This window comes from Agelaius tricolor, unplaced genomic scaffold (assembly GCF_023055355.1).
Source record: "Agelaius tricolor isolate 1412-34295 unplaced genomic scaffold, bAgeTri1.0.p SCAF_127, whole genome shotgun sequence".
Lineage (NCBI taxonomy): Eukaryota > Metazoa > Chordata > Aves > Passeriformes > Icteridae > Agelaius > Agelaius tricolor.
In genome coordinates, this window is record NW_027269387.1 from 1 (window position 1) to 22,500 (window position 22,500).

At 42.0% G+C, this 22,500-nt stretch overlaps 3 protein-coding genes across 7 annotated transcripts in view; 1 reads left to right on the forward strand and 2 right to left on the reverse strand.

Moving 5' to 3' along the window:
• Window positions 1–1,696: 1,696 nt before the first annotated feature.
• LOC139586616 (glutamic acid-rich protein-like) lies at window positions 1,697–15,038 on the reverse strand. Of its 4 annotated transcripts, XM_071420176.1 has the most exons (22): window positions 14,354–15,038; window positions 13,756–13,809; window positions 13,150–13,167; window positions 12,467–12,487; window positions 12,250–12,270; window positions 11,728–11,748; window positions 11,555–11,575; window positions 11,010–11,030; window positions 10,896–10,916; window positions 9,650–9,670; window positions 8,933–8,953; window positions 8,780–8,800; window positions 7,901–7,921; window positions 7,784–7,804; window positions 7,344–7,364; window positions 5,993–6,013; window positions 5,634–5,654; window positions 5,314–5,334; window positions 4,943–4,963; window positions 4,496–4,516; window positions 4,169–4,189; window positions 1,697–2,128 (listed from the first exon to the last, which is right to left on the reverse strand). In XM_071420176.1, exons 2-22 carry the CDS (start codon window positions 13,763–13,765, stop codon window positions 1,818–1,820), a joined length of 717 nt encoding a protein of 238 aa, XP_071276277.1. In that variant the 5' UTR covers window positions 13,766–13,809; window positions 14,354–15,038; the 3' UTR covers window positions 1,697–1,817. The 4 variants fall into 4 exon arrangements, 2 of the variants coding, with proteins under 2 accessions (XP_071276277.1, XP_071276278.1); XM_071420177.1 differs by lacking the exon at window positions 4,169–4,189; XR_011677876.1 differs by lacking the exons at window positions 1,697–2,128; window positions 4,169–4,189; window positions 4,496–4,516; ... (1 more) ...; window positions 5,314–5,334; window positions 5,634–5,654 and having other exon boundaries at window positions 5,912–6,013; window positions 7,784–7,921; window positions 12,467–13,167.
• Window positions 15,039–15,214: 176 nt separating this feature from the next.
• On the forward strand, window positions 15,215–20,474 carry RACK1 (receptor for activated C kinase 1). The gene is made up of 8 exons (XM_071420173.1): window positions 15,215–15,455; window positions 15,895–16,066; window positions 16,738–16,885; window positions 17,459–17,554; window positions 17,663–17,773; window positions 18,398–18,538; window positions 19,572–19,682; window positions 20,352–20,474. Exons 1-8 carry the CDS (start codon window positions 15,347–15,349, stop codon window positions 20,415–20,417), a joined length of 954 nt encoding a protein of 317 aa, XP_071276274.1. The 5' UTR covers window positions 15,215–15,346; the 3' UTR covers window positions 20,418–20,474.
• Window positions 20,475–21,186: 712 nt separating this feature from the next.
• TRIM41 (tripartite motif containing 41) overlaps window positions 21,187–22,500 on the reverse strand; it is a 12,304-nt gene continuing 10,990 nt past the window's right edge. For both annotated transcript variants that reach the window (XM_071420167.1, XM_071420168.1), the window contains one exon: window positions 21,187–22,500. This exon is cut by the window's right edge and continues 2,500 nt beyond it. The gene's annotated coding sequence lies outside the window, so the exon portion shown is untranslated.

Consider the following 22,500-nt stretch of genomic DNA (forward strand, 5'->3'; position numbering starts at 1 on the left):
TGATTATTGTGATTATAATGGGGAAAAAGGGAGAAAATTCTGATTATTGAGATTGTAATGGGGAAAAAAGAGAAAATTCTGATTATTGTGATTATAATGGGGAAAAAAAGGGAGAAAATTCTGATTATTGTGATTATAATGGGGGGAAAGGGAGAAAATTCTGATTATTGTGATTATAATGGGGGGAAAGGGAGAAAATTCTGATTATTGTGATTGTAATGGGGAAAAAAAGCGAGAAAATTCTGATTATTGTGATTATAATGGGGAAAAAGGGAGAAAATTCTGATTATTGAGATTGTAATGGGGAAAAAAGAGAAAATTCTGATTATTGTGATTATAATGGGGGGAAAGGGAGAAAATTCTGATTATTGTGATTATAATGGGGGGAAAGGGAGAAAATTCTGATTATTGTGATTGTAATGGGGAAAAAGGGAGAAAATTCTGATTATTGTGATTGTAATGGGGAAAAAGGGAGAAAATTCCGATTATTGTGATTATAATGGGGAAAAAAGGAGAAAATTCCGATTATTGTGATTGTAATGGGGAAAAAGGGAGAAAATTCTGATTATTGAGATTATAATGGGGAAAAAGGGAGAAAATTCTGATTATTGTGATTATAATGGGGAAAAAGGGAGAAAATTCCGATTATTGTGATTGTAATGGGGAAAAAGGGAGAAAATTCTGATTATTGAGATTATAATGGGGAAAAAGGGAGAAAATTCCAATTATAATGGGGAAAAAGGAGAAAATCCCGATTATATGGGGAATTTTATATATTATATATATATTAAATATATAATCCCCCCATATATTATATGGGGAATTTATTATAATGGGGGGAAAGGGAGAAAATTCTGATTATTCTGATTATAATGGGGGAAAAGGGAGAAAATTCTGATTATAATGGGGGAAAAGGGAGAAAATCCCGATTATTCCGATTATTGCAGGAAAAACTTCCCCATTCCAGGCACTTTTTTATCAGAAATCCCGAGCTTTAAATGAAAATAGCGAATTTTTAAACCCCAGCCCCGAATTTTAGCTGAAAATCCCAATTTTTGAATCCAAATCCCAATTTTTGAGTTAAAATCCCAATTTTTGAATCCAAATCCCAATTTTTGAATCCAAATATCTCAGATTTAAATCCTCCCCCACCCCGGAATTTGGGCAAATTTTGGAATTCTGGACTCACCCAGCACCGCCCTGAGCTCCTCTGGAATCAAAGGGAGATTTGGGGTTAATTTGGGGTAAATTTGGGTAAATTTGGGGTAAATTTGGGGGATTTTTCCTTCAGCTCCACCCCAGAAATGGGAACCGAACCCACCCAGGTTTTTGTCGACTTCCCCTGGAAAGAGGGAGGGAAAAAACAAAGTTAGAGGAATTTAAAATAATTTAAAATAATTCAAAATAATTTTAAAAAATTATCTGAGGGGTTTTGTATTATTATTATTTTTTTTTTTTTTTTTTTGATTATGATAATCACAATCATGACTGTTTAATTTAATGTTTAATTTTAATTTTAGACTATTATTATTATACATTAATTTTAATTTTAATTTTAATTTTTTAATTTTATTTTTATTTTCATGATTACCATTAAGATTGGTTTCCGGCCATGAAAAAACCTCGGAAAATGCTCCAAAAAAATTTAATTTTTTTTTTAATGGATTAAAAAGGAAAATTTTATCCAATTCCTTACCAGCTCCTTCCGTTATTTCACCTGGAAAAACACAAAAATCAGGAATTTCCATGGAGTTGGGGATTTTGGGGAATTTCTCATCATTGACTGCACCCAATCCTGGGGCAAACGGCCCCAAAAATCAGCAGCAAAATGGGGGAAAAAAGGGAGAATTTGGGGCTGGGGAAGGGAGGAACGGCTCACCCGGGGCTGCTGCTTCCTCCTCCTCCTCCTCCTCTTCCTCTTCCTCCTTTATTTCCTCCTTTTCTTCCTCTTCTTCCTCTTTTTCCTCTTCTTCTTCCTCCTCTTCTTCCTCTATTTCCTCTTCTTCCTCCTCTTCCTCTTTTTCTCCTTCCTCTGTTTCCTCCATTTCCTCTTTTTCCTCTTCTTCTTCTTCCTCTTCCTCCTCCTCTTCCTCCTCCTCCTCCTCCTCCATTTCCTCAGGGCATTCATCTGAAAAAAGTCAAAATCCAGGGAATTTTGGGAGTTGGGGATTAAATTAAATTAAATTAAATTAAATTAAATCAAATTTAATTTAATTTAATTCAATTCAATTCAAATCTTATCAATTCAATTCAATTCAATTCCATTCAATTCAATTCCATTCAATTCAATTCAATTCCATTCCATTCAATTCAATTCTTATCAATTCAATTCTTATCAATTCAATTAATCATTCAATTCAATTCAATTCAATTCAATTCAATTCAATTCAATTCAATTCAATTATTTTGAATTCCTGCTTTCCTTTCCCAAGGGAATGAATAAAAATAAAAATAAAAATAAATTAGTGAAAACAAAAACAAAAACTAAAATTAATAAAAATAAAATTAATAAAAATAATAAGAAAATAAAAATAAAAATAAAAATAAAAATAAAAATAAGAATAAAAGAAAAATAAATTATTAAAAACAAAACCAAAAATAAAAATAAATTAATAAAAATAAAATTAATAAAAATAAAATTAATAAAAATAAAAATAAAAATAAAAATAAATTATTAAAAACAAAACAAAAAATAAAATTTATAAAAATAAAATTAATAAAAACAATAAAATAAAAATAAAAATAAAAATAAAAATAAAAATAATAATGCAAAATCCCCTGAGCCGGGCAGAGACTTCGTCCCCCTAAATTCCCATTTTTTAACCATAATTTCCTGAATTTTGGGATTTTTTGGGATCCCGAGCGCCGGCGGCAGCAGCGGCCCCAGAGCTGGGAATTCCCAAATTCCCGGGGATTGCCCCAAATCCAATGGAACTCATGGATCAGAGGGTCCTGGGCTGGAACAGGGAAAGGGCCAGGAAGGGGCTGAAATCCCATTTAAAATGAATTCCTGGAACTTCTCTGAAAATTCCATCAAAATCAGTTACAGCCCCTGAACTCCAAACAGCTCCGTTCGCATTTTTTAATTCAGGGTAATTTAATTTCAATTCAGGGTAATTTAATTGTTAAATTTAGCATAATTTAATTTTAATTCAGGATAATTTAATTGTTAAATTTAGCATCATTTAATTTCAATTCAGGATAATTTAATTGTTAAATTTAGCATAATTTAATTTTAATTCAGGATAATTTTGGGTTTTAATTCGGGATATTTTGATTTTTAAATTCAGGATAATTTAATTTCAATTCAAGAAAATTTAATTGTTAAATTTAGGGTAATTTAATTTTAATTCAGGATATTTTCATTTTTTAATTCAGGATATTTCAATTTTTTAATTAGGGTATTTTGATTTTTGAATTCAGGATAATTTAATTGTTAAATTTAGGATATTTTCATTTTAATTCAGGATATTTCAATTTTTTAATTCAGGATATTTTTATTTTTTAATTCAGGATATTTTGATGTTTAAATTCAGGATATTTTGATGTTTAAATTCAGGATATTTCAATTTTTAAGTTCAGGATATTTCAATTTTTAAATTCAGGATATTTCGATTTTTGAATCCAGGATAATTTCATTTTTAGATTCAGGATATTTCAATTTTTCAATTCAGGATATTTCAATTTTTGAATCCAGGATAATTTCATTTTCAAATTCAGGATATTTCAATTTTTTAATTCAGGATATTTCGATTTTTGAATCCAGGATAATTTCATTTTTCAATTCAGGATATTTCAATTTTTAAATTCAGGATATTTCGATTTTTGAATCCAGGATAATTTCATTTTTGAATCCAGGATAATTTCATTTTTAGATTCAGGCTGTTCCAAATTGGGGTAAATTTTCTGTTTAGAACTGGGCAGTTTGGGGCCCAGAACAGGGGCGTTAATTGTCAGGTACTAATAATTAATAATTAACACTAATAATTAATAATTAAAGAATGAATCAGACAATTCCCACCGGAACGGGGCAATTTTGGGGGGCGTTAATTGTCAGGTAATGATAATTAATAATTACTAATAATAATGAATAATTAAATAATTAATCAGGCAATTCCCAATGGAACGGGGCCGTTTTGGGGCCAGAATTCCCCTTTTTGGAACTCACTCGCTGCCGATTCCTTCTCCTCTGCAAGGAAATGAAATTCTCTTTATTTATCCATTGCCTCATTAGCAGCATGAATTAATTCATTCATTAATTACCACCGCCCATGATGATTTCCCATTCCCACAACATTATTCCCATTTTTCCCATTTTTCCCATTATTTTTCCCATTTTTCCCATTATTTTTCCCAATATTTTTCCCATTTTTCCCGTTTTCCCTCCAAGGTTTCCCTCCCACCTCCAGGAATGTTTTAAATTTTCCCCCCATTTTCCCCCAAATTCCCTTTTAATGAAGATTTCTCTGCAATTAATTAACGAATTGGGACTCACCCAGCAGCTCCTTCAGGCGCCCTGGGGGGAGCAGAGGGAAATGAATTAAAGGATTAAAAATTAAAATATTAAAAATTAAAAAAAAAACCGAATTTATCGATAGAATTCAATATGTGGATGGTTTTAAAATAAAATAAATTGGTTTTGTTGTTACAGAATAGAAATAAAAATAGAAATCATAGATAATCTAAAATATAAATATAAAATATCAATAATCCAAATAATTTAAATATAAGTATAAAGTATGAAAGTATTTGCACACATACATAAATATAAATATAAATATAAATATAAATATAAATATAAATAATATAACTATAACTATAACTATAAATAAATATAAATATATAAATATATAAATATAAATGTGGTAAAAATACAAATAACACACAGATATAAATTAGATTTCGATACAAACTTAAATTGAAATATAAATATCCAACTTACTGATCTCAGCTTCGTTTTCCCCTGAAGAAATGAAAAGATTCAAATAAATAATAATTTAAATTTAAAACCGCCTAAAATTCAATTTTTTTTTAAATCCTAAGGGAATTAGAATTAACTACTGGAAAATAAATTACCATAAATAATTAATTTTTAAAAATCTAGAAAATAATTAAAATCATTTTCCTTCTGCTTCTCTCATCCCTAAAAATCAAAAAAAAAAAAAATCCTAAAACCCCAAAAAAATCCTAAAAAATAAAAAAATCCAAAAAATCCTAAAAATCAAAAAAATCAAAAAAATTTAAAAAATTTAAAAAAAAATCCTAAAAAACCAAAAATTCCAAAAAGTCCAGGAGCTGCTCCCGAGTACTCACGGATCTGCGCGTCCCGGGCCTCTGGATAAAAACAACATTTGTGATTATTAATTGAAATTATCATTATTTGTAATTATATTCATAGTTCTATTATAAAATATTATTATTATTATTATTATTATTATTATTATTATTATTATTATTATTATCATCATCATCATCATCATTATCATTATCATTATCATCATTATTTTCATATTAAATATTTTGTGTATTTCTTTCCGATTTTGCCCCTCTGACCCAAACCAACCCCAAATTTTGCCCCCAAACCTCCCGGATTTTGGTGGAAAAGGCCCCAAAAAAGGAGAGAAATTCCTCACCCAGCTCGGCCTCGCGCTGCTCTGGGGGAGAAAGGGGAAAAATGGGGAAAAATGGGAAAAATGGGAAAAAAGGGGAAAAATGGGAATAAAGGGAATTTAGGGCTGGGATGAAACGGGAATTTTGGGGGAATTTTTGGGGAATTTTTGGGGAATTTTTCGGGAATTTTGGGGGAATTTTTGGGGAATTTTTGGGGAATTTTCGGGAATTTTTGGGGAATTTTTGGGGAATTTTTCGGGAATTTTTGGGGAATTTTTGGGGAATTTTTTGGGAATTTTTCGGGAATTTTTCGGGAATTTTTGGGGAATTTTTGGGAATTGGGGAAACGGTTCCAGCCTGGAATGGGAATTCCAGCACTTACGGAGCTTCTGACTGAAGAGCTCTGGAAACGGGAAAAGAGGAAATGGAGGGGAATGGAGGGGAACAGAAATGGGAATAAGAGAAATAATGGAAATAAGAGAAATAGAAATAGAAATAATAGAAATAATAGAAATAGAGATAATAGGAATAGGAATAGAGATAATAGAAATAGAAATAATTGAAATAGAAATGGAAATAATTGAAATAGGAATAGAAACAGAAATAGAAATAATAGAAATAGAATAGAATAGAAATAGAAATAGAAATAATAGAAGTAGAGAGATAATAGAAATAGAATAGAAATAGAGATAATAGAAATAGAAATAATAGAAATAGAAATAGAAACAGAAATAGAAATAATAGAAATAGAAATAAGAGAAATAGAGATGATAGAAATAGAAATAGAAATAATAGAAATAGAAATAGAAATAGAAATAGAAATAAGAAATAGAAATAGAATAGAAATAGAATAAAAATCGAAATCAAAATAGAAATAGAAATAGAATAAAAACAGAAATAGAAACAATATAAATAGAAATAATAGAAATAGAAATAGAATAAAAATAGAAATGGAAATACAGGTAGAAATAAAAATAAAAGTAAAAAGAAATAAAAATAAAAATAGAAATAAAATAATAAAATAAAATAATAAAATAAAATAAAATAAAATAAAATAAAATAAAATAAAAGTGAAATTAAAAATTCAATAAAACCCAAACCAATGAACGAGCAATAGATCAATTCATTCTACAAATAAAAATGTAAAAAATTAAAAAATAAAAAATAAGTAAAAATAAGGACACTGAAAGCCTCCAGCGCCAATTCCCCCCAATTTCCCCAATTTCCCCAATTTCCCCCCAATTTCCCCAATTTCCCCAATTCCCCCCAATTTCCCCCATTTCCCCAATTTCCCCAATTTCCCCAATTTCCCCAATTTCCCCAATTTCCCCAATTTCCCAATTTCCCCCCAATTCCCCAATTTCCCCAATTTCCCAATTTCCCCCCAATTTCCCAATTCCCCCCAATTTCCCCAATTTCCCCAATTTCCCCAATTTCCCCAATTTCCCCAATTTCCCCAATTCCCCCAATTTCCCAATTTCCCCAATTTCCCAATTTCCCAATTTCCCCCCAATTTCCCCAATTTCCCCAATTTCCCAATTTCCCCCCAATTTCCCAATTTCCCCCCAATTTCCCCAATTTCCCCAATTTCCCAATTTCCCCCCAATTTCCCAATTTCCCCAATTTCCCAATTTCCCCCCAATTTCCCAATTTCCCCAATTTCCCCAATTTCCCCAATTCCCCCAATTTCCCCAATTTCCCCCCAATTCCCATTCCGAGCCGGCCCCGCTCACCCACATCCGCCGTCAGCTCCCCTGCAAACAGAAAATTCTGATTTTAGCCCAAATTCCGATGTTGGCCCCAAATTCCGATTTTGCCCAAATCCCGATTTTGGCCCCAAATTCCGATTTTGCCCCAAATTCCGATGTTGGCCCCAAATTCTGATTTTGCCCCAAATTCCGATTTTTGCCGCAAATTCCGATTTTGCCCCAAATTCTGATTTTGGCCCCAAATTCCGATTTTGCCCCAAATCCCGATTTTGGCCCAAATTCCAATTTTTGGCCCCAAATCCCAATTTTGCCCCAAATTCCGATTTTGCCCCAAATCCCAATTTTGCCCCAAATCCCAATTTTACCCCAAATCCCAATTTTGCCCCAAATCCCAATTTTGCCCCAATCCCGATTTTGGCCCCAAATTCCGATTTTTGCCGCATTCCCCGGAGCCCTGAACTCACCGATCCGGGTGTGCCGCTGGCCTGGGGGAGCCGGGAGGGTCATTAATGAGCTCATTAATTATTCATTAATTAATCACTCATTAATTACCGAGGGTTCATTACCGGGGCCGCACTCACCGAGCTCCACCGTGAAGATCCCTGGAACCCAGAATGCCGTGAATTCCCCGATCGGGGCCGTCCTTCATCGACATTTCCCTTTTTTTTCCCTTTTATTATTCCCATTTCTGCCCCTTTTTCCCTCTTTTTTTTCCATTTTTTCCCTTTTATTCATATTTTTTCCCCATTTTTTCCCTTTTTTTTCCCATTTTTCCCTTTTATTCCCTTTTTTCCCCCATTTTTTCCCTATTTTTCCCCATTTTTCCCTTTTTTTTTCTCCATTTTTCCCCTTTTTTTCTCCATTTTTTCCCTTTTATTCCCATTTCTTCCCCTTTTTTTCCCTTTTTTTCCCCCATTTCTTCCCATTTTTTCCCTTTTTTTCCCCCTTTTTTTCCCTTTTTTTCCCATTTTTCCCCATTTTTTCCCTTTTCTTCCCTCTTTTTTCCCTTTTATTCCCATTTCTTCCCCTTTTTTCCTTTTTTTTTCCATTTTCCCCCCATTTTTCCCCTTTTTTTTCCCCCTTTTTTTCCCTTGTATTTCTATTTTTTCCCCTTTTTCCCCCTTTTTCCCCAAATTCAGGCTCAGCCCCCCCCAGCCCTGAAATCCCGGGGGATTTTCCCCCAAATTCTGTGAAATTTGGGATTTTTTCCCCAAAATTCCATGAAATTCAGGGATATTTTTCCCCACAAAATCTGTGAAATTCAGGGATTTTTTCCCCCCCAAATTCTGTGAAAAAATTCTGGGAAAAAGTTTGGATTTTTTTTTTTCCCCAAACCCAGTGGAATTCAGGGATTTTGCCCCAAATTCTCTGGAATTCGAGGATTTTGCCCCAAATTCTCTGGAATTCGAGGATTTTGCCCCAAATCCCAGGGTTTCCCCCCCGTTCCCTGGGGCACTCACTGATGGTGGCGTCGCATTTGGCTGAGGGGAAAAAAAAAATCAAAATTTAAAATCAAAATGAGAATTCAGATTAAAAATAAAAATAAAAATAAAAAAAAATAACAACAAAAATTGGAATTTTGGCTCCTTTTCCCCATTTTGCCCCGAACTCACCCAGCTCTGCTCGGAGCTTCCCTAAAAACAGAAATAAAGGGAAGAAATTGCAATTATAGAATTCAGTCCGATCAAAAATCAAATATAAATAAAATCAACAGAATCGATTTTGATAGGAACAATTTTTATATGATCAATTTTTATATGATCAATTTTTATATAATCAATTTTTATATTATCAATTTTTATAAAATCAATTTTTATACGATCAATTTTTATATGATCAACTTTTATACAATCAATTTTTTAAAATATATTCAATTTTTCACAACGTTTTCATAAATATTCACTAAGAAGGAACAAATTAAATTTTAAGTGTGGATACAATTAATTTTAATAATTAATGTGTGGATATAATGAATTTTAATAATTAATATGGTCGAAGTATTACTGATACAGCCACAATAATAATTTTAAAGATTGTGATTTTAATAGAATTAAAATTATTATTTATATATTTATAATTATATATTATTATTATATATATTTATATATATTTTATATATAATTATATATTATTATTTATAATTTTATAGAATTTTATAAATTATAAAATGAGGAGGAATTGGGGCTGGGCAGCGGCAGGAGAGGAAATTCTGGGGAATTTTGGGGAATTTTGGGGGATTTTGGGGAATTTTGGGGAATTTTGGGGGATTTTGGGGAATTTTGGGGAATTTTGGGGGATTTTGGGGAATTTTGGGGAATTTCAGCACTTACGGAGCCCGGAGTCGCGCTCGGCTGTGGGAAAAGCACCAAAAAGCAGCAAAAAGCACCAAAAAGCACAAAAAATTAACAATGAAGCAGCAAAAATCACCAGAAATTACAAAAATTAACAATAAAGCACCAAAAAGCACCAAAAATCACAAAAATTAACAATAAATCACCAAAACTCAGCATTTTGGGGCTGTGCTCCACCTCCCCTCTCCCCAAAGCCCAAAAAATCCCCAAAATTCAGATTTCCCCCCAGCAAAGAGAATTCCCAATTTCCTGCTGGTTTCATTCATTGTTTCAGCACCAAAAATTGAATTTTTCCGTTTCTCTGGGTTCTTGTTCCACATTTTCCTGGCCAATATTTGTGATTTTCGCATCTTTTTCCATTCCTGACGTTCCCTAACATTTACTGGGTTTTTAATAAATAAATAATAAGAAATAATAATAATAAAGTAAAATAAATCATAAAAAATAAAATAAAATAAAATAAAATAAAATAAAATAAAATTAAATTAAATTAAATTAAAATTAAAATTAAAATTAAATTAAAAAATAAATTTAAAAATTAAACCAAAATTAAAAAATAATAATAAAAATAAATCAATAAATAAAATTTAAAACCAGTCAATAAATAAAATAAGAACAAAAGCAGAATAAAAATAAAAATTGCAAATTAATCGATAAATAACATAAATAAAATAATAAATAAATAAAATTAAAAATAGAAATCAATAAATAAATAAAATTAAAAATCCATCGATAAATAAAATAAAAACAAAACCAAAATAAAAATAAAAATTGCAAATAAATCGATAAGTAATATAAATCAAAAAATATCAAAATAAAAATCAATAAATAAAACAAATAAAATTAAAAATCCATCGATAAATAAAATAAAAACAAAACCAAACTAAAAATAAAAATTGCAAATAAATCGATAAGTAATATAAATAAAAAAATATCAAAATAAAAATCAATAAATAAAATAAATAACATTAAAAATCCATCTATGAATAAAATAAAAATAAAAACAAAATAAAACCAAAAATAAATTGATAAATCAAATAAATAAAAATAAAAATAAAATTAAAAAATCAATAAATTAAAAAAATTAAAGATTAATCAATACAATAAACCAGATAAAAATGAAATAAATTAAAAAATACAATAGATAATTCTATTTCTAGCTTTCTTCCCCCCAGCACTAATTAATAATTAATTAACAACCCCCCAGTGAGTGCAGTCTCCGTACCCAGCAGCGCCGTGAGCCGCCCTGGGGCCCAGGGGGGAATTTGGGGTTAACGCAGGAACCGACCCCAAACCGGGCCCGTTTGAGCCCAAAACCCGCGGGGCCAGGGGAACTCACGGATTTCAGCAGCGAGCTTGGCTGGGGAGGAAAAAGAGGAAATTTGGGGTTTTTGGGGGGGTTTTTATGGGGGAAATTTGGGGGAAATTCAGGGGAAATTTGGGAGAAATTTGGGTGAAATTCAGGGGAAATTTGGGAGAAATTTGGGTGAAATTTGGGAGAAATTCAGTGAAAATTTGGGGGAAAATTGGGGAGAAATTTGGGAGGAATTTGGGAGAAATTCAGGTGAAATTTGTGGGGAAATTGGGAGAAATTCGGTGAAAAATTGGGAAAAAATTGGGAGGAATTCGTGAGAAATTCAGGTGAAATTTGGGGGAAAATTGGGGGAAATTGGGGAAAATTGGGGGAAATTTGGGAGAAATTCAGGTGAAATTTGGGGGAAAATTGGGGGAAAATGGGGGAAATTTGGGAGAAATTCAGTGAAAAGTTGGGGGAAAATGGGGGAAATTTGGGGACATGATTCATTTCCTATTCCCCCAGGCCAGGATCCGTTTTGCCCCAAACCCGGGGATTTTCCCCCAAAAGCAGCAGGAAATGGCACTCACTGATTTTCCGGTCACGTTCCTCTGCAAAAAGGGGAAAAAAGGGGAAAAGGAGCAGGAAAAGGAGAATTGTGAGAAAATTCCTTCGTTTTGTGAGGGCTCCGTGGCGGTGCCGGGAATTGGGAATTTTCCCCCCAAAATTTCCTTTAAAGTGAGGATTTTGGCCTTGGACTGACTGAGTTTGGCGCTGGATTCACCTGAAAAAGCAGGAAAATAAATAAAAAAGCAGGAAAGGGAATAAAAACACAGGAAAGGAAATAAAAACACAGGAAAGGAAATAAAAACCAGCCCAAATTCACCCAAAATCCCAGGAAATAATAAATATGAAAAAAATCCCCAAAGTCCAAAAAAATCCCCAAATCCTCCCAGCCCAGAACCTCCAATTTTTGGGAATTTTTATTTTTATTTAACACCGCCCCTACAATCCTAAAAATTGGGTTTATTAAGGAAAAAACAGCCCCAAAACCACCCCAAAAATGCACGAAATTTTCTAATTTTAATTTTTTTACGGCTCTGATTTGCATGACTGGGGCCTCAGTTTTAATTCGAATTGGAAAATTCCCATTTCAAGCACAAATTTGGGGTGAAAGTTCCCACTTGAAGACCCAAACTTGGTTTTAGGGAGAAATCGACAATTTCCAAAGCCAAATCTTTCATTTTGAGGCCAAATCCCTCGTTTTAATCCCAGAATTCCTTACCCAGGTCCGAGGTGAGTTTGCCTGGAAGCAAAAAATTAAAAACAAAAAAAAAAGAAAATTCAAATTATTCGGAGTTTTCCAGGTCTGGATCCATCCCCAGGGCCCCAAAACCCCAAATTTTTCAGGAGCAGCCCCAAAAACCTCCCGGGGACCCCAAAATTGATGAAAAAAATGTTGGAATTTCATTTTTTCATGGAAAAAAAGAAAAGGAACTCACTGATCCTCCTGTCCCGCTCCTCTGGGAAGGGAGAGAGGGAAAAGGAATCAGAAAATGGGGAAAAAAGGGAAATAAAGGGGGAAATAAAATAGAAAAAAAAAAGTGGGGGGAAAAACCAGGAAAAGGGGGAAAATAAAGGGTAAAAAAGGGGGAATAAAGGGAGAAAATAAAGGGGAAAAAGGGGGGAAATAAATGGGAAAAAAGGGAGAAAATAAAGGGAAAAATAAAGGGGAAAAGGGGAGAAAATAAAGGGGAAAAAGGGGGGAAATAAATGTGAAAAAAGGGAGAAAATAAAGGGAAAAATAAAGGGGAAAAATGGGAAAAATAAAGGGGAAAAAGGGAGAAAATAAAATAGAAAAAAGAGGGGAAATAAAGCGGGAAAAAGAAAGAAAATAAAGGGAAAATAAAAGGGGAAAAGTGGGGGGGAAAATAAAGGGAAAAAAGGGAGAAAAAGGGGGAAAAATAAAGGGGAAATAAAGGGAGAAAGTAAAGGCAAAAAGGGGGAAATAAGGGGGGAATAAAGGGGGAAAAGGGGGAAAATAAAAGTGGAAAAAGGGGGAGAAAATAAAGGGGAAAAAGGGGAAAAAAGGGGGAAATAAAGAGGGGAATAAGGGTGGAGTTAAGGGCGGTTGATCGAGCACATTCCGGAACATTCCGCGGGGAAAAGGAGGAAAATCTCTCACCCAGAGCTGCATTTTCCCCTGAAAAGAGGAAAAAAAGGCACAGACGGGGTCAGTTTGGGGCACTCCCAGCAGGGAATGAAAGCCCAGCTCAGTTAAATCTGAATATTCTGGGTGGACTTTTTTCCTACCCCCCAAAAAAATCCATTTCCACCCCAAAAAAAAATCAATTTGCACCCCAAAAAAAATCAATTTGCACCCAAAAAGAAAATCAGTTTGCACCCCAAAAAAAATCAATTTGTACCCCAAAAAACCCCAATTTCCACCCCAAAAAAAATCAATTTCCACCCAAAAAGAAAATGAATTTCCACCCCCCAAAAAAAATCAATTTGCACCCCAAAAAGAAAATCAGTTTGCACCCCAAAAAAATCGATTTCCACCCCCCAAAAAAATCAATTTGTACCCCAAAAAACCCCAATTTACACCCCAAAAAAAAAAAATCAATTTGTACCCCAAAAAACCCCCAATTTGCACCCAAAAAAAAATCGATTTCCACCCCCCAAAAATATCAATTTGTACCCCAAAAAAACCCAATTTGCACCCCAAAAAAAAATCAATTTGTACCCCAAAAACCCAATTTGCACCCAAAATAAATCAATTTGCACCCACCTGGCTCCATCCCGGCGCTGCTCCCGGCCACGCTCGGCTCCGGGCCCCTTCAGCCTGGGGGAAAAAAGGCCAGAATTGGGTCAGGGTTGCATTTTCCAGGAAAATCTGGGAATTTTGGGAATGTTCCAGCCTGGAGGAGTGAGGGAAAGGGAGGAATTTCCCAATTTCCCCAGGATTTCCCAATTTCCCCACAATTTCCCGGTTTCCAGGCTGGGAATTATGAGTTAGGGAATTACCAGGATCACCCCCAAATCCCCAAATTAATCCCCAAATCAATCCCCAAATAATCCCCAAATAAACCCCAAATAAATCCCCAAATAAATTCCCAAATAAATCCCCAAATAACACCCAAATATTTCCCAAATAAATCCCAAATCAATCCCCAAATCAATCCCCAAATAAATCCCCAAATCAATCTCCAAATCCTCAAATCCCCAAACCCCAAATAAATACCCAAATAAATCGCCAAATAAATCCCCAAATCCCCCAAAAATCCCAAAATAAATCCCAAAATAAATCCCAAAGTAAATCCCGAACTAAATTCCCAAATAAATCCCCAAATCCTGAAAGAAATCCCCAAATCGGGGTCAGCACTCACCGGCCCCGGCTGCTCCCCCACGCTGGGTTTGGGGTGGGATTTTGGGATTTTTGGGGAAGGAATTTGGGGTTTTTGGGGAGGGGATTTTGGGTTTTTTTTGGGGGGGGTGTGGGGTGGGATTTGGGGGATTTTAGGGTGGGATTTTGGGGGTTTTTGGGAAGGGATTTTGGGGTTTTGGGCCGGGGTTTCGGGGCCCGGAGCCTCGGAGGAGCCGCGACAGCTGAGCTGGAACCAGGCCCAGTTCCCAAATTTAACTGGGAGGAGGATCCCAAAATGGGCACGGAGGGAACGGGATCCTAAATTGGGATCCTAAATTGGGATCCTAAATGGGATCCTAAATTGGGATCCTAAATGGGATCCTAAATGGGATCTGGGCCTGCCGTGAGGGCAGGGGGCAGGCAGGGACACTGGGGACATTGGGGGACACTGGGATCCTTTGGGGGGACACTGGGGCGTTTTGGGGGACACTGGGGGGATACTGGGACCCTCTGAAGGACACTGGGATGTTTTGGGGGACACTGGGATGTTTTGGGGACACTGGGGGGGCACTGGGGGACACTGGGAGGTTCCCCCCCAATCCCCCCTTTCCGTACAACCCCACAGGGCGCCGCCATGTTTCCAATGCCGGCCGCCATGTTTCCAATGCCGGCCGCCATGTTTCCAATGCCGGCCGCCATGTTTCCAATGCCGGCCGCCATGTTTCCCATGCCGGCCGCCATGTTTCCAATGCCGGCCGCCATGTTTCCCGTGCCGGCCGCCATGTTTCCAATGCCGGCCGCCATGTTTCCAGTGCCGGCCGCCATGTTTCCAGTGCCGGCCGCCATGTTGCCGTACGGCGCACGTCACTTCCGGTTCCGCCGGAAGCGGCCCCGCCTCTTTCCGCCCGCGCCGGTCTGAGGGGACGGACGGGCCCGGGCCGAGGCCTACGCGCATCCGCCGCCATCCCGCGGATCCCGCCGCTCCCGCCGCGCGCCGCCGCCGCCATCTGCCGCCATGACGGAGCAGATGACCCTGCGCGGCACCCTGAAGGGCCACAACGGCTGGGTGACGCAGATCGCCACCACGCCGCAGTTCCCCGACATGATCCTGTCGGCCTCGCGCGGTGCGGGACCATCGGGCCCGAGGGCTCCGGGGGCTGCTGTGAGGGGGGAGAGGGCGGCCGGGACCGCGGGGAGCCCGCGGGAGGGGGCTGGGGGGCACCCCGGGGCAGCGGGACCGGTTAATGAGGGAGGATGAGGAAGAGCAGAGTGAGAGTGAGGAAGGGGCTGGGATGGAGTGAGGATGAGGAAGGGGCAGGGGGGGGTCCTGGTTTGACCCTGCTGGGTCTGGGGGCTCCCAAGGGTCCCTGGGGTTCCGTTGTGACCCCTCCATTGCCCCCTCCCCAGACGAGACCATCACGGGCAGGGGGGACCCCGGTGTGACCCTGCTGAGTCCGGGGGTCCTTGGGGTGACTCTGCTGGGTCTGGGGGCTCCCGGGGGTCCCCGTTGTGACCCCAATGAGTCTGGGGTCCCGTTGTGACCCCTCGTTGCCCCCTCCCCAGATAAAACCATCATCATGTGGAAGCTGACGCGTGACGAGACCAACTACGGGATCCCGCAGCGGGCGCTGCGCGGGCACTCGCACTTTGTCAGCGACGTGGTGATCTCGTCCGACGGGCAGTTTGCGCTGTCGGGCTCCTGGGACGGCACCCTGCGCCTCTGGGACCTCACCACGTGCGTTTCGGGGTGAACGCCGGGGTTTGGGGGCTCATTTTGGGGTGAAATCCGGGGGTTTTGGGGCCCGGGCCGCTCGCCGCCCCTCTCCCGATGATTACAGCTGAGTTCGCACTGATCCCCCCGGGGGTCTGAGGACAAGTCCTGCAATGATGATGGGAGAGGCCTGCGCCAGCAGCCCCGGGGTTTTTGGGGGTTTTTTATTTTTGGGGGTGTCCATTGAGGGGGTGCAGCTGGAAAAGGGCCGGAATTTGTGGGGTCAGACTCCTCAAATCCCCAAATCTTAACCTGAAACTGCTCTGATCCCAGGTCTCACTGGGTCAATCATTGCACGCCTCTTCTCACCCCAGCTCCTGGCTGCTTTCTATGGCTGTTTTTCCCAATTTATGGCTATTTCACCCCAATTCCTGATTGTTTTTTCCTAGTTTATGGCTATTTCACCCCAATTATGGCCATTTCCCCCCAATTCCCGTCTGTTTTTTTTTCCATTTTATGGCCATTTCCCCCCCATTTTTCCGGCCATTTTCCCCATTTTTGGGCCATTTTTCCCATTTTTCCGTCCGTTTTTCCCGTTTTTCCGTCCGTTTTTCCCGTTTTTCCGTCCGTTTTTCCCGTTTTTGCGTCCGTTTTTCCCAATTTCCGTGTATTTCACCCCGATCCCCACCCCGCAGGGGCACCACCACGCGCCGCTTCGTGGGGCACACCAAGGACGTGCTGAGCGTGGCCTTCTCCTCCGACAACCGCCAGATCGTGTCGGGCTCGCGGGACAAAACCATCAAGCTCTGGAACACCCTGGGCGTCTGCAAGTACACCGTGCAGGTGGGGAGGGGGGGTTTGGGGTGAATTCTGGGGGATTTGGGGCAGTTTGGGGTGAATCCCGGGGGATTTGGGGCAGTTTGGGGTCAGTAATGGGGGTTTGGGGTCAGTCCTGGTCACTGCCATGACAAAACCATCAAGCTCTGGAACACCCTGGGCGTCTGCAAGTACACCGTGCAGGTGGGATTGGGGTGAATTCCAGGGATTTGGGGTGAATTCCGGGGATTTGGGGCAGTTTGGGGTGAATTCCGGGGATTTGGGTCAGTAATGGGGGGTTTGGGGTGAATTCCGGGGGATTTGGGGCAGTTTGGGGTCAGTAATGGGGGATTTGGGGTCAGTAATGGGGACGTACTCACCTGTCCCTCACCTGTCCCTCACCTGTCCCTCACCTGTCCCCCACCTGTCCCTCCCCTGTCTCTCACCTGTCCCCCACCTGTCTCTCACCTGTCCCTCACCTGTCCCCCACCTGTCCCTCACCTGTCCCCCACCTGTCCCTCACCTGTCCCTCCCCTGTCCCTCACCTGTCCCCCACCTGTCCCTCACCTGTCTCTCACCTGTCCCTCACCTGTCCCACAGGACGAGAGCCACTCCGAGTGGGTTTCGTGCGTTCGCTTCTCCCCCAACAGCAGCAACCCCATCATCGTCTCCTGCGGCTGGGACAAACTGGTCAAGGTGAGAGACCTGGGCCAGGTGAGAGCCCCAAGCTGGGCACCCCTGGGGCCCCCAGGAGCCCGGGACTCACCTGCCTGTCCCTGTCCCTGTCCCTGTCCCTGTCCCCAGGTGTGGAACCTGGCCAACTGCAAGCTGAAGACGAACCACATCGGGCACACGGGGTACCTGAACACGGTCACCGTGTCACCTGACGGGTCATTGTGTGCCTCTGGGGGAAAGGTGAGCCTGGGGACACACCTGGGACATGGGGACACACCTGGGGACACACCTGGGGACACCTGAACACGGTCACCGTGTCACCTGACGGGTCATTGTGTGCCTCTGGGGGAAAGGTGAGCCTGGGGACACACCTGGGGCACACCTGGGACACAGCTGGGGAATGGGGACACACCTGGGGACACACCTGGGGAATGGGGACACATTGGGGACACACCTGGGGACACCTGAACACGGTCACTGTGTCACCTGACGGGTCACTGTGTGCCTCGGGGGGAAAGGTGAGCCTGGGGACACACCTGGGACACACCTGGGACACACCTGGGGAATGGGGACACACCTGGGACAGTCAGGGACACTCAGGTGTCCTGGTTCTGGACCTGGTGTCCCACTGGGGGTGTCCCCAATGTCCCCAGGATGGCCGGGCCATGGTTCTGGGGGTGTCCCCAATGTCCCTGTTGATGTCCCCAGTGTCCCCAATGTCCCCAGTGATGTCCCCAATGATGTCCCCAATGTCCCCATGTCCCCCCAGGACGGGCAGGCCATGCTGTGGGACCTGAACGAGGGGGTGTCCTGGCTCTGGGGGTGTCCCCAATGATGTCCCCAATGTCCCCATGTCCCCCCCAGGACGGGCAGGCCATGCTGTGGGACCTGAACGAGGGCAAGCACCTGTACACGCTGGACGGGGGGGACGTGATCAACGCGCTCTGCTTCAGCCCCAACCGCTACTGGCTGTGCGCGGCCACCGGCCCCAGCATCAAGATCTGGGTAAAGAAATGGGGAAATGGGGAAATTAATGGGATAATGGGATAATGGGATGGGGATAATGGGATTGGGGTAATGGGGTCAGAACGGGGACGGGATCAACGCGCTCTGCTTCAGCCCCAACCGCTACTGGCTGTGCGCAGCCACCGGCCCCAGCATCAAGATCTGGGTAAAGAAATGGGGAAATGGGGAAATCAATGGGATAATGGGATGGGGATAATGGGATTGGGATAATGGGATAATGGGATCGGGGTCAGAACGGGAACGGGATCAATGCGCTCTGCTCCAGCCCCACTGATACTGGCTGTGCGCAGCCACCGGCCCCAGCATCAAGATCTGGGTAAAAAACCGGGATTTTTGGGATTGGGATAACAGGGATTGGGGTTGGGGTTGGGGTTGGGGTTGGGATTGGGATAACAGGGATTGATTGGGGTTGGGATAACTGGGATTGATTGGGGTTGGGATAACAGGGATTGATTGGGGTTGGGGTGATGGGATTGATTGGGGTTGGGGTTCCTCTCCATGCTGTGATGAAACTGAAATGCCTCCGACCGCTCCGTGGGGAAACCCAGAGGCTGTTTCTGAGCCACCTGGGCCGGGGGATCCGGGGGGATCAGGGCTGGATCCAGGTGAGATTTGGGCAGGATCCAGGGCAGGATCCAGGTGGGATCCAGGTGAGGTCAGGGCAGGATCCAGGTGAGGTCAGGGCAGGATCCAGGTGGGATCCAGGTGAGATCTGGGCAGGATCCAGGTGAGATCTGGGCAGGATCCAGGTGGGATCAGGTGAGATCCAGGTGGGATCCAGGTGAGATCCAGGTGAGATCTGGGCAGGATCCAGGTGAGATTTGGGCAGGATCCACGTGGGATCAGGTGAGATCTGGGCAGGATCCAGGTGGGATCCAGGTGGGATCAGGTGAGATCAGGTGGGACCCAGGTGAGATCAGGTGGGATTTGGGCGGGATCCGGGCAGGATCCAGGTGGGATCAGGTGGGATCCAGGTGGGACCCAGGTGGGACCGGGCTGCTGCCACCTGCAGGACCTGGAGGGGAAGATCATCGTGGACGAGCTGAAGCAGGAGGTGATCAGCACCAGCAGCAAAGCGGAGCCGCCCCAGTGCACCTCGCTGGCCTGGTCAGCAGATGGGCAGGTGAGGACACCTGGGGACTGGGGACACTCACCTGGGCACTGGGGACACTCACCTGGGCATCATCACCTGGGCACTGGGGACACTCACCTGGGCATCATCACCTGGGCACTGGGGACACTCACTCACCTGGGCAGGGGGAACTCACCTGGGCACTGGGGACACTCACCTGGGCATTGGGGACACTCACTCACCTGGGCACCCTTACCTGGGCATTGGGGACACTCACCTGGGCATCATCACCTGGGCATTGGGGACCCTCACCTGGGCACCCTCACCTGGGCAGGGGGAACTCACCTGGGCACTGGGGACACTCACCTGGGCATCATCACCTGGGCATTGGGGACACTCACTCACCTGGGCAGGGGGAACTCACCTGGGCATTGGGGACACTCGCCTGGGCAGGGACACTCACCTGGGCACTGGGGACCCTCACCTGGGGACCCTCACCTGGGCAGGGGGAACTCACCTGGGGACGAGAATTTGGGGATGAGCCCCTGGGGACCCCTCACTGGCTCAGGGGGGTTTGGGGTCCCAACACCTGGGCAGGGGCCCTCACCTGGGGACATTGACCTGGAGAGGGGACATTCAAATGGTGACCCCTGACCCCATGGTGACCCCTGACCCCTGGGTGACCCCTGACCCCACGGTGACCCCTGTCCTTGTCCCCAGACTCTCTTCGCCGGCTACACCGACAACCTGGTGCGGGTGTGGCAGGTGACCATCGGCACCCGCTGAGCCCCGATTCCGCCGTTTTTCACCCCAAGAAATTGTCAATAAACGGCGATTTTTGGAGCTGGAGTTGCTGCGTGTCCCTGCTGGGATTTTGGGGCAAAAAACCTCGGGAAGAGGGAAAAGGTGGTGACGTCACACAGAGTGGGGTTTGGGGCTGTTCCTCGGCAAATTGGTTTTAAAAAACCCCCAATTAATAAAAAAACCCAAATTAATTAAAAACCCCCCAAATTGGTCCATGTAAGATGTGAGGAACTTAAATTAATTAAACCCCAAATTAAAGTAAATAATTGCTGGATATTAAGTTAATTTCTAATAGTAAATAACTGCTGGATATTCATGTTTAAAAGTAAGTAACTGCTAAATATTAAATTAATTTCTAATAGTAAATAACTGCTAGGTATTTTTAAAAGTAAATAACTGCTAGATAATTTTTAAGAGTAACTGCTAAATATTAATTTTTAAAACTAAATAATTGCTAGATATTAATTTTTAAAGTAAATAATTGCTAGATAATTTTTAAAACTAAGTAACTGCTAAATGTTAATTTTTAAAAGTAAATACCTGCTAAATATTAATTTGTTAGTGGATTGGGAGCTGGACTTGCAGCTCCAGGCTGTGTTAATTAATTATTAATTAACAAGGATCAGAGCAGGATTAATGAGCTGGGATCGGACCCTGCTTGATTTTGGAGCAGCCCCGACCCCAATTTTGGGGAAATTCACCCCAAAATTCACCGATCCTGGAAGCGGCTCCTCCCAGCACCCAACGAGCCTTGGATACAACTCCTTTATTCTTTATTATTGACAAGTCATAAAACTAAAATCTCCATTTAATTCTCGTTTTTATAGCCAAAAATATCCCGAACGAGCTCTGAAACGCCAACGAGGAAATTTCCCAAATCCACCAAAATTCAGGGAAAAACGCCAGGGAGGGGAGGGGCAGGGGGAGGAGCTCCCGGGCGGGAAAGGATCCAGATGGAAATAAAAATAAAAAAAATAAAAATAAAAATAAAAATAAATTATCCCCAACCCGGGGAGCTCCAGAGCTGCGGGGCGGGAGCCCCGTAAAGTGCCAGAGGGGAGAGGGAAATCCAAAAATCCGGGATTTTCCCCCCAAAAAAATGGCGAGGAAAGGGAGGAGCAAACAGCAGGGGGAGAACGGGAACGGGGCTGGGGATGAATCCCAAAAAATCCAGGCACCAAAAAATGCGGATTTTGGGAAAGGAGGGAGGCTCGAACCTGACAGGAATTGGTCCCAAAATGTGGAAAAATCCCGGGAAAGGCCCAAAATTGAACTGGGGGAGGGGAGGGGGGGCAGCTCCCAGCACCAGGAACCGAACGGGGACCAGAACTGGGAGCGGATCCAGAACGGATCCAAAACAAAGTCAGCTCTGCAAGGGCGGATTCTGCTGGAATTCAACCCAAAAATGGCTCCAAAGGGGCGGATTCTGCTGGAATTCAACCCAAAATTGGCTCCAAAAAGGCAGATCTTGCCCTATTTTAACCCAAAACTGGTTCCAAAGAGGCAAACCCAAAACTAGTTCCAAAGGGGCAGATCTTATCCCATTTTAACCCAAAAATGGCTCCAAAGGGGCGGATTCTGCTCGAATTTAACCCAAAATTGGCTCCAAAGGTGCAGATTCTGCCCCATTTTAACCCAGAATTGGCTCCAAAGGGTTGAACCCAAAATTGGCTCCAAAGGGGCGGATTCTGCTCGAATTTAACCCAAAAATGGCTCCAAAGGCGCAGATCCTGCCCTATTTTAACCCAAAAATGGCTCCAAAGGTGCAGATCCTGCCCCATTTTAACCCAAAATTTGCTCCAAAGGCGCAGATCCTGCCCCATTTTAACCCAGAATTGGCTCTAGAGGGGCAGATCTTGCTGTATTTAACCCCAAACCAGCTCCAAACGAGCGTCTCCTGCCCCATTCAGCCCAACCCCAATTCCAAGGTGGATCCTGCCCCATTTTACCCCAAAATTTGCTCCAAAGTTGCAGATCCTGCCCCATTTTACCCCAAACCAGCTCCAAACGAGCGTTTCCTGCCCCAATCAGCCCAACCCCAATTCCGAGGTGGATCCTGCCCCAT